Below are 12209 nucleotides of genomic sequence, written 5' to 3' on the forward strand. Positions count from 1 at the left end.
CACACAAAAATGAAAATTACCCCATGATTTACTCACCCTCGAGTCATCCTGGTGTATATGACATTTTTCTTTCAGATGAACACAATCTGAGTTATATAAATGGCTCTAAATATGGATAAAAATATCCATATTTAAAACTTTATCGACTAAAATAACTAGCTTCCGGCAGACAGCCGTACGCATCGATTTACGGTGGAAGACTAATCGGCTTGCGTAGTTTTTTTTGGGTGAACTATCCCTTTAAGGCCGGCATCACAGACACACAGTTGGAGGTCAGTTTGGTATGAATCCATAGGAATTGTCATCTGAATAACTCAAACAACTGAGAGCAAAGATTTAGTAGTAGCTATTGTAATAGGCCTTGTATAAAAGACACCAGTGAAATCTTCACAAACTATGGCTCACCATATACTTAAATATCTTATTTATTTCTCTTCACAAAACCAACATGCAAAAACATTGTTTGCAGGCATTACGTTCACTTTTAGGGGAGTGTTATTGTGTTTAAAGTGTGTGTGTGTCTATATATATATAAGTGCCTCACAGTATAAGCTACAGTTTGTGTATGTATGCATGTAGGGCTGTGTTTTAGTTTTTCTCAGGGAGACCGAATGTATGATTCTTGTTTCGGTTCGGTACATTAAGCGGTTGGCGGATGTTGACCCGGTCTTTCTCTGCTTCTAGATCTTCGTCATACGGTTCCTCCTCATCCTCACCCTCACTGTGATGAGGAGACGAGTGAAGCGAGTGGGCAGGAGAAGGGGGCACAGAGGCAGGTCGCGGGTAACGGAAGCCTGTGGCCTGGATTACGTGAATAAAAGAATAAATGTCAACAAATATTTGCGTTTTAGCTCATAGACATTAACCAGATCTGTCTAGAGCAGTCAGTGGTTTTCAACCTTTTTGACTACAAAGGCCCCCCCCCATTGTCCACAACAGTATTCAAAAGCCCCATGACTTGTCTAGTTGTTTGTAACTAGCTTGAAAAGCATTATAAAAAATATTTTTTACACTCAATTTCTGCCAAAGTCCCCCTTGGACGTCTGCTGAGGTTGAGACGTCTGGGATTAGAGTTCAGGTTGAGAACCACTGGTCTAGATAATTCAATTTAAGACTTATAAACTTAAGTCATCGTTTTAACTTACTGAAGTGGGTTCTTGAGGCTCATAGACGTATGTGTCCGGGAAAGCTTTCGCTAAAGCCATATGACGGGCAGAAATGTAATACTAAGAAATAAAAACATATCATATTAGTTCAAGAACAATAACCTGTTAGCTTTATTGTTTTGATGCATATACAGTTATTTGGACACATCTTGTGGCTGACAGTCCGAGATGGTCCTCACTGCCAGAGGTGTAGTGGTAAAAAAAGAGGTGGGTAAACTATAAATTCTGGTGGACCACGACGTGGTCACCCGGTAAGGTGGGCCACTCCCTACCGGTGTATATGTGTATCCTGATGACATCGCTATAGGCTATCATTTGATGGCACTACCAAGGGTATCTCTGGTTGTTCCCTCATCATAGGTCACACAATATTCAATTCATACTTTAATCTAAGTTCTTGTTAAAGAGACTCAAGAAGGAATAATATGGTTGAAATCTATCAAGTGTGACTAAATGACAAAACAGAGATAACAAAAATATTTAAGAGAGATAGAGAAGGGAGGCTTATATCCAGGGCTTCCAATGCAATGCACTTGTACATAATGATTAGGGATTTGGGATTATTTTCATAGTCGATTAATCTGTTGAATATTTTCTTGATTAATCGATTAGTTGTTTGGTATATATCAGAAAAATGTGGATCAGTGTTTCTCTGTAGAGGGAAAAGTGTTTAACCTGGTGCAGGCTTGATTCCCTCTGAATCTCTTGTACAGTTGGGTTTCGACATGCTCCCTAATCCCTACATTAAGCCAGCTGCCTGTAATGAATAAAAAATAAAAAAATAAACTTTCCTGTTGCATCTGCTATTGAAAAGGCCGAAAATATGCCGTCCCGCCCCTCCGTGTTCGGCAATCAGGTTTCATTCTCGCGCTGCTTGTTTAGTAATTTGACGAGCGTGTCTTTTCCGCTCCGTGTGTGCGCCGTTCTCTTTGTTCCGTGTGTGTGTGTCGGCGCGCTGCGCTCTCTGCTCAATGTTCCGCTCTGTGTTTGCGCTGCGCGTTCTGCTCTGTCGTTAACGGCCCCAATGCTGGATGCTGCACTGGAAAAGCAAAGTCCGCTCAAATAACGTGACATTTAGAGGTGGATAAACACAAGTCAGAGGTGGATAAACGCACTTTGGAGGTGGGTAAACGCTATTTTCGAATTTTGGGAGGTGCGTAAACGGCGTTTACGTGCGTTTAGCCTCCACTACATCCCTGCTCACTGCAGAACACGAAATCCAGGGGGAGGAGTTGGATCCAGATCCAACTCCTCCCACCTTACATATACCTAAACCTACCCATCTCCACCCCCTGATCGCTAAACCCACCCCTAAACCTACCAATCTCCACCCCTTAGATCTGGATCCAACTCTGCCCCTTGGATCTCGTGTACTGCAGTGAGGTGCTACTGGACAGTCCTGGGTGGTATGAACATGGGAAAAGCAATTCATTGAGTGCGCGTGTGTGTGTGTGTGTGGTGTCTTACCCTGCCCAGATATCTCCAGTCTAGCAGGTCACTGAGGCGCTCGGTTCGGTTCCTTTGAATGATCCTCTGCCTGCGGCTCTGCTGACAGAACTGAAACAGGAAAGATGTCAGCTGATTACAGGACTCATCCACCCCACGATACCGCCGATCCAGAATATAGATACCTGAGAGAGAGGGAATTAAGAACCAAATAAAACTGATTCAAACAAAAATGAGACTTAAAAAAAAAAAAAAAATCTTGTAGCTGCTGTTTATCTTTTCCACCATAAATGTACAGCTCTCACCATAAGCTGATGGGTCAGCAATGTGCTCCTCCATGAAACAGCCAAACCCAGACAGGTTAGTGGAGATCGATGGGATACCCATCACTGTACACTCAGCTGGGAGAGAGATGTGTTCAGTGTTGAGTGGCAGTTATTAATACACATTTAATTCGTTCATACACTACCGTTAAACTGATTGGGGTCAGTGAGATTTTTTCATGTTTTTGAAAGAAGTCTCTTTTCCATACCAAGGCTGCATTTATTTGATCAAAAATAGAGTAAAAACAATAATACAGTGAAATATTATTTTATTTAAAATGTTGATTTTTAAAATTCATCCTAATATGCTGATCTGCTGTTCAAAAAACATTTCTTTACCATTTTTTTTGTAAAGTAACACTTTTTCAGGATTCTTTGATGAGTAGAAAGATCAAAAGAACAGCATTTATTTGAAAAAAAGTATTTTGTAAAATTCTAAAAATGTCTTCAGTATCACTTTAGATCATATTAAAGTATTCATTTCTTTAAAAAAAAAAAAAATGTTGACCCCAAACCTTTGACCAGTAGTGTACATATAGGAGTGTGTGTAGTTATACCTGGTGTGTATCCCCAGGGCTCATAGTAAGATGGAAATACTCCAAGGTGGCAGCCTCTCACAAACTCCTCGTAGTCCATCGGCAGGAGAGGAGAAGTTGAGGAGAGAAACTCTGGATGGAAAATCACCTAGCAGAAGGATAGGAGTCTTTAAAAGTGTATTCAGTATTTTTCCCACAGAAAAACGAATCAATTAGTGAGCCTTTAATTATATACAGTGTGTCTGTGTACCTTGACTCGGTCCTGAGAGGTGTTGAAGAGGCCGATGCGGCGGATGCAGTTGAGGATGGGGTCACTGCTGTCCTCCAGCATGTTGTGAGTGCAGACGGGGGGCAGACACTGTCGTTGGGTGGCGAAGATGGCACGCTTCATTATGGTGAAGTCCTCTTTATCTAACATCTTAGATACATCAGGCAACTGCCCTCTGAGAACAAAAAAGAGAGCAATGTCACTCCGAAGAAGAGATTCACACACTTTTTTGATGCAGTCGAAGAGGCAACTCACACTAAAAGTGATTCGTAGAGTTTCTTCCCAAAGCGCTCCTTCACAGTCTGTGCAGTGTCCCTAACAATACAACAAAGATGCAATATCACAACAAAATCCATTCACCGTTCCAACAGACCCCCGAGTCCTTGAAATTAAGGGTGCTTTCACACTAGCACTTTTGGTGCGCACCCGTGTTCGATTGACGTCAGAGTTCAGTTCGTTTGGATGATGCGAACACTGTTTTCCGCGAACTGTACCTGAATCCGCATTAAAAAGGTTGGTCGGTGGTACACAATTGTACTAAATTGCGGAAGTGAACCGCTATTGATGACGTATGACCCGATAATACTGTGTTTGTGTGGGTTTCACTCACCTTCCTGACAAGCTGATGCACTGCAAGCAGAGAAAATGTACATTTAATTTCCGTTCGCCTTCTGCAGTAAAGGACTCCCGCCTTCTTTAGAACATTTGCGGCAAGTGTTATGTGCTGATGCTTTGAAAATGTAACCAAAGGTACAAAAAACTAAATATAAAAGTGAGGTGAGCAACGCTATGCATTTTGCCGCTATCTCCTGTGTCGTCGTTATCAAGCAATAGGGGTAAACAGCTGCTGCTTTGATGTCGCAAACGCATCACGGTTCAGACACAAATAATATAATTATTTGTATAAGCAGGGGAAGGGGGAGAGGACCAGGCAATCGAACCAAGCGTGAAAGCACCCTAAAATGTTGAGAAAAAAAAACAAACAAAAAAAACCTATATGTGTTTTTGAGCAAAATGATAATGAGTAAATAATATTTATGTAAAATAATTAATAAATAACTGTAATTTTAACTATTCCTTTCAATTAGGTGACATTATGACTGCATTTAGTTATTCTTAAAATAAACAGTAATTCTTTCTACATCATCATACATCCTTCACTGCAGAATGGCAGCTGTGTTTGGACGCTCTAGACCAGTATTGCGATTGTTAACTAAACCTATTTAAAAAAAAATGAAATTAAGCTGAAATAAAATAAAAAATAAATATTAGAAGAAAAATTTAAACCAAGGAAAATTTAAATGTTGCATTAGCAACTTACTGATTAAAAGGTTTAAGTTAAAGTATTAAAACTGCTCAAATTAAAACTGAAATAAAAATACACTATAGATAAATTAATAAAAAAACAGAAGCACATAACAAAATTACTAAAACTAAAATGAAAATTGAAAATATAAAAACAAAAGCGAATTCAAAATACAGTATAAATAATATTACATTAGCACTGCTTTCAGGACATGTGGCGGCATTCTAGGCGATCTTGGGAGTTTAAATGAAGTAGGTAGGTTGAGCTACACAGTGTCATTCACAATAGTAGTCCTCACAGTGCAGCTGTCATGGTTACCAGAGCTGTTTCCGTACGGCTTGGCCCTTCAGGGTCTCCACGTTGAAGTTGTTGGTACGAGCAGGCATGATGAAGAATGCTATTACAGTCACCTCACTGTGATTCACCTAGAACCACAAGAATAATGTTTAAAATCAAGGTCACATTTAAAACTTTTCAAACAAAGATTCTTCATCTTTATAACATTTTAGTTGTTTGTACTGTGACATATCAAATGCACAGTGTACACTAATGATACGCAGATCGCGCTTATATCCACGGGTTGGGCGGGCCAAGTAATACAAAATAACATTCCAATTAATTGTGGGTGAATGAGATCAATCATTATATTGTGTTGATTTTATTAAAGACACAGAACTCTCATTTCACGGTAAAACGCAATGAACGCGCACCACTCTTTTATTTTGTTTTCAACAACAACGTGCATTTCTTCAGGGAGAACCAATCAAGGAAAAAAATATGCCTAGAGCACCTTCTTAGTGGTCATTATATAAAACACAAAGGGAAAAAAACTTACATTAGATATCGCTTAATAACTTAATAACAGTTTTAAGTAATATACACAAGCTTAAAGGGGTGGTATAATGCCCCTTTTTACAATCTGTAAAATAAGTTTCTGATGTCCCCAAAGTGTGTTTGTGAAGTTTTAGCTAAAAATACCCCACAGATAATTTTTTACGGCATGTTAAAATTGTCCCTTTTTGAGGGTCAGTAAAAACACGTCATTTCGTGTGCATCCCTTTAAATGCAAATGAGCTGCTGCTCCCAGCACAGAGGGCGGAGCTTCAAGAGCTTGTGTGTTAGCAGCTCAGATTACCTCACACAGACACACACTAAAATGTCAGAAACTGTTCTGCCTTTTATGTTTAAACTGGAATCGGACAATGATGGAGACTCAAGAAGAAGTGACAACATGTAGAATGCAACAGGACGTTTCTGAATGGTTAGTTGATTCACACAGTGCAGTGACGGTAACTTAAACAATTTAAGTTTGAAGCCTCTTTTTAGGCTATTAAGGAAGTGTAATTTTGACAAAGAACAACTTTTATTTAAAAATGAATGTTCATTTAAAAGCAGCCTACTTCAGTGTAATATGTTACCATAACATCACTGAGAATTTGAATAGGCTAATTGTAATGTGACGATCGGGTGCAGGTCAGGTGATGATATCTGAATCAGAGAAAAATCATAGGTTTGGGTGGGTGGCAGGTGAATTATTTATTTTTAACAGCGGATTCAGGTGACGTTAGAGCTGATCCACGCATCTCTAGTGTACACCCTAAAACACAAATACTTGCCCTCAGAAGATAATTAAGTCTGGCCAATGCTTCAAGAAAGATATCAGCTCCTTTATTGGAGAATTCATAGCGTCCAGCAATAAAAAGAAACACCGTCTTGTCAAGGTTAAAATCTAAATGCCTGCAGGGAACACAAAACAACAAGAAAACATATGTATGACAAAGTGTTATCGTATATGGACATGTGAATATGATTGCGCGTATTATGAACCCTGACCCATAGAAATGGCCTCTGACAAACTCCTGGATGCGCGCTTTACTCTGAGCGTGGAGGTTCTGGAACTCATGCATGGCTGAGAACTTCTTCACATTCAAACCGTTAGGAGTCACAATATCTGACAGAGAAAAGTGAAAGTTGATAGCAAATGGTTAAAAATAGGTTAAAAAAAAACAGCAGCTTCCTGGACAAAATTCAATTTTTTCCATTGAACTAAATCAGAAAGGCACCTGAGTGAAAATGAGGTCAGAATCTCTTCTAATACCAGATCAATCTGCCCATAATGATATTTTTAAATGGTATCATCTGACAGTGCCATTACACCATTAGAAATGCAGTGTATTTTTAAGAAACTAAAGTCACCTGGTTTCCGCTTTAGTAAGTACTCGGCCTCAATGGCGGTGATCTGAGAGACGGTGGTGAAAACGTGAGTACAGCGGGCTGCTGCACGCTCCAGACAGTACCGGTGATAAATCTGCCTGTCACCTGCCTCTTTATCCACATTAAACTACACATGGAGAAATAACGAGAGACACTTCAGAACACTTTCTTAAAAGGTAAGGAATTTTTTTTATGTTAAAATACTTTCTCTTAACCCAGTTTTTTGTTTATTGACTAGTATTAGTATGCTATTCATGGGTTTATCTCACCAAAAAGTGTCAACACTGAGCCTCCCAGGCACCATCAAAACACTTGCACCCAGTGCAGATATATTGGATGGGTATATTAAAAAGTATATTAAAGATGCTCGCGTTTGCTCTAGACAAAGTGTTAATCTACTCAATTGCTTACTCATGACACATTGCAACACAGCTAAAAGTATTCCTAATATGTTTGATCTTTTATTGAAAGTACGCTAATTTTAATTTGACCTTTTGAGACATGCCTAATAAACAGTAATGGGGAAATATCACATATTCACAAATACACAATCTCTTGCACAAACGAACCTCTGCGAGGTTGTTGTAGAAGTCGACGCTCCCGGCACACAGGTATCGGCCGAGCAGAGTGGCGTGTGTGGTGAAGATTGTTGCTATGGGTAACTGGCGCTGCCTGCATAAGACAAGCCCCAAACCTGCCAGCCACTCGTGAAAATGCGCCACGATGTGAGGAGGGTCGTCACACTGAGCTGCATACTGAAACACACATAACCATAATCATAATAAATGAGAATTAAACATCTTTTTTTATGTACATGTTCCAAATAAAAAGATAAGATGATTCACTTAATTCACTGGGTTACCAAAAACAATAGGTTATTTAATATCTTAAATAATATTTTGTTGAATTTCCTGACAAAAAAAAAAAGACAAAAAAAAGTACTTTGCACTAACAAAATTAATATTCATATAGATATTATAAAAAAGGAATGACACACACCAGTGTAGTTAGTTAACTAAAACTATTAAAATATAATAATACAATATAAAAGATTAAATACTGAAATTAAAAACTTAAATGAAAGTTAAAAAAATTCCTAAAACTGAATTAAAAATAAGTTAAAGCTAAATAGAAACTTAATAAATGACAAAAGCAAAATTTCTAAACCTTAAACTGAAAATACAAAATAAAAGCTACCAGCAATTAAAAATATTAATAAATACACAAAAACAACACTGCACACCTCTCCCAGCAGCCATGCAGTGAGGAAGCCAAAGAGAACCGCATCGTTAGCCTCTCTGTCGAACCAGGGCACACCAATACCACATTTCTCCCACAATTCACTCTTCCAGCGGTCCAGAGACCAGGCCGTGAAGCCCACGTCTAGCAGAATCACATATGGAGAGCCTTCAATCAGCCATCGGCCAAAATATACCTAGGGAAAGCGGCAGAGGAAGGAATGAAGTCAAAAACTTTGTCACGTTGCTAAAGATTTGAAATGATTCATTAAAACATTAATGGACTTGCTGGTATTGTCTTCATACAGTGTTGCCAAATTTATTCAAAGATCACAATCTTTAGTTAATACTTTCTATGAGAAACCTGGATGATGGTAAAGTGACCTAGTAATAATGCTGGCACCAATTCACAAAGTCTCTCTCAGGGTGAAATTTTCTCAAAGAACCGAAATAGACCTCAGTCTGGCTGTAGGACACAGATATAGCCTTTTAACCTTTAAAACACACACACACACACACACACACCCACACACACACACACACACACACACACACACACACACACACACACTTTCCAGAATGAAGGTTTAGGGTTTCACTGAGGATAAGAGCAGATTAAAACAGGCTGTGTGATGTGTGTGCACATATTAGTCTGGATAAACAGGAGGTGAACAAACCCAGAGCTAGAAATTGTCTTTTTTTTTTTTTTTTTATATGTATTACGTCAACTAACCAGCAAGGATGTGTGTGCATTTGTATACCTTGCACCCACTGCTGTTCATTTTATCAATGGTTCTTCTGAGTGCTGCATTACAGGGTTCGATCAGCTCCACTTGCGTCCTGACATTGGACTCCATATACGGGCCAACTAGAAAGTAGTTCTCACCCCATTCCTCGCAGGTCAGACGCGCCTTGGTCTGGATCACCGTGTAAATGCCACCAACTGCCACAAAACGAGAGTGGTTAGATAACCTTCAATAGATGTTTAGGTCCAGCAAAGAGAAGGCCACCCAACCCTTTAAACTTGACGTTGTCGACGGCTATCGCAATGTCTCCTTGACCTTTATCTAATCTAGCTGTCAATAGTATATGATATTCACAGAGTGCAGAAAATACCAACACTAGAGTCACATGATGGTATGTGGATGGATACAGTGTCTGTGAACGCTTGGCGCTTGAGTCATGTGGCATATAGGTTTTTGTGGTGTGACAACAACAACAGTATCTGGTTTCTCCTTTTCAAAACTGTAGATTAATGTAGACTACCTAATAACTCTCTGCAAATCAATTGGTTAATTCATTGTATTGTATTGCATCAAAATCCTCTTTGTATTAACCAAATATATTGACAGTTTCTGTGGAAAATGCAATAGGCTATGTAAAGTACAGTATGTTTTGTTTACCAGTCCAGCTCTGGTTATTGGAGATTAAAAACCTTTATTCAGTTTATCTTTTATTGAATGAAAGGTTACACTCAAATATTACAACCCTAAAACTCTTTATTTTTGTTAGTCTATTCATGACATGTCAGTGTAAAAACAATACAAATATCTTAACTAACTTTACTACAGTTCAGAAGTTTGGGGTATTTCTGTTTTTTAAAGTAATGTATACCGGTAATTGTATTCAGAAGGATGCATTAAATTGTTCAAAGGTGACAGTAAAGACGTATCATATAATATTAAAAAATATTATTTCAAAGAAACCTGAAAAAATAAATCAGTTTCCACAAAAAGCAGCACAACTGTTTTCAACATTAATAATCAGAAGAGTTTGTTTCTTGAGCACCAAATCATAATATTAGAATGATTTCTGAAGGATCATGTGACACTGAAGTTTGGCGTAACGATGCTGCAATATTTCACAATATTACTGTATTTTTGATTAAAAAGGAAGTGTAGATTTTTGAGGATATGATTTGAAATGTCTATGATGATACATTAGCAACGAAACATCATACCCAAGAAAAGAAACACGCACACCTTTATTAGAGACCTCCCATGCGATCTCGAACAGAACTGCATCCTCCCGATCAAACTCTTCGTCCCAGTCCTCCAGGCCAGACAGGGAGGTGACCGACAAACTGCGCGACAGTGGCATGCTGGGTAATGGAAAACAATGATAATATCAATCCATTTATGTTTTTAGTCTCATCTACATTGAACTCCTGACATTTAAACTAATGCGTAACTTATATCCATCATACAATGACACATATAGCCTTATGTGACACACAAGAGCTGTCTACATCAGTATATGACCTTCAAGCATGCACCACACACACACACTTCCTCACTTTCCCCAAATTACAACACTTTATATCCACAGCATTTCATTATAATGACTCAACTTCCAGCATGGCTCATTGGCTCTTCCTCTCTCAGATTTGCACAAGGAAACACATTTGAAAAAGCCTCTTATGAGCAAGAACTATGAGCAAGTGCATGTTCAGATCAGGAGAGAGGTCTACAAATACATGGTGACATTATGCCTTCATCTCAAGTCTAGGCATGATCTTTCATACATCACAACACTAAGTAATACCGGGACAGTCAATCACACCATCACTTACACACCCACTAATTACTACATACATTGAGCAAAATGAGGCCTGTTTTACGAGAAGGACAGAAAGTAATTGAGAGAAGAGGCTTACACAGTCCCTATAAACCCAGCCAGAATTCATTAATTAAATAACGGTACTTAAAGGTCCTCCATACATCATAAACACACCTTCACGCAATGGCTACTTGGATTATGAAACCCCAATATATATATTATATTGAAGTGTTGGTGAAGTGTCATTTATGACTGGCATTTTACCACCGAGTCTCTTTCGGATGCATATGGTTTGAGTGAGTGAGTGAGTGCGTGAGTTCGTGCGCGCGCGCCCTGACATGGTACGTGCGCTTTGACCACACAGGAACAGTCAAAGGCAGAACGTCATTGTCACCATAAGAAAACAACATATAAAGTGTTTCGTGGGCATAAAAGTGAGAGTGCATAGAATAAACAGGTGGACACGATCAAAAAAGGTTAGCATTTAGTCTTGCACGTTTGAGGAAGGACAGACTGGCCAGGCGAGAGGAGGCTGCAAAAGTGGGTTAGACACGGGTAAACGAAGAGCACTGCGCGTGACAGTAATCACGGGCTTTGCAGATAGAAGATCATTTCCCTCTCCGGGTTTTAAAACGCACGGACATATAATTTCAAACTGACAACACACAAAAGCTGTTATGCACTCACCCTGCGGTAGCGTCTTTTCCTCGCTCAGCGGCGCAAGCTTCGCATCTGCTGAAATCAATCACCAGGAGGATGATTTGACAGTGGGCGGAGTCTCCTGCGCAAATTCACCTTGTCTGTTGGACAATTTAGCTGTCCGTCAGCGTGACAGCTCGCACGCAACCAGTCACGTCATAAAAAATGTGGGCGTGTCTTATCTGACGCCGTCTCCGCCTCCTTGATGTCTGGGTAAATGAAGAGAAACACTCACTTCCACAGAGAGCTACAGTAGGCGTTTACCTGAATGATCATTTTGATTGGCTAAACAATTTCCTTAGACAACTCATAAGGAAGTTAAGCTGTTGGCTTTTTCTGCTTTTTGTGCGCATTTTCAGCTGCACATCCTCAGAAACCAACTACTGCCTTGATCAATAATCAAAGACCAATGTACGTAAATTACAGAAAATATAATAAAATTGTATTTAAAAAA

General features: G+C 39.2%; 1 protein-coding gene across 1 annotated transcript; it reads right to left on the reverse strand.

Moving 5' to 3' along the window:
- Positions 1 to 349: 349 nt before the first annotated feature.
- Positions 350 to 11854, reverse strand: gys1 (glycogen synthase 1 (muscle)). The gene is made up of 16 exons (XM_084434733.1): positions 11744 to 11854; positions 10480 to 10598; positions 9259 to 9440; positions 8503 to 8694; positions 7829 to 8014; positions 7242 to 7386; positions 6879 to 6996; positions 6662 to 6782; positions 5364 to 5470; positions 3995 to 4054; positions 3722 to 3914; positions 3493 to 3619; positions 2918 to 3013; positions 2634 to 2797; positions 1146 to 1226; positions 350 to 801 (listed from the first exon to the last, which is right to left on the reverse strand). Exons 2-16 carry the CDS (start codon positions 10595 to 10597, stop codon positions 589 to 591), a joined length of 2103 nt encoding a protein of 700 aa, XP_084290859.1. The 5' UTR covers position 10598; positions 11744 to 11854; the 3' UTR covers positions 350 to 588.
- Between the last annotated feature and the right edge of the window lie 355 nt (positions 11855 to 12209).

The sequence above is a fragment of the Rutilus rutilus genome (assembly GCF_951802725.1).
Source record: "Rutilus rutilus genome assembly, chromosome: 1".
Taxonomy (NCBI): domain Eukaryota; kingdom Metazoa; phylum Chordata; class Actinopteri; order Cypriniformes; family Leuciscidae; genus Rutilus; species Rutilus rutilus.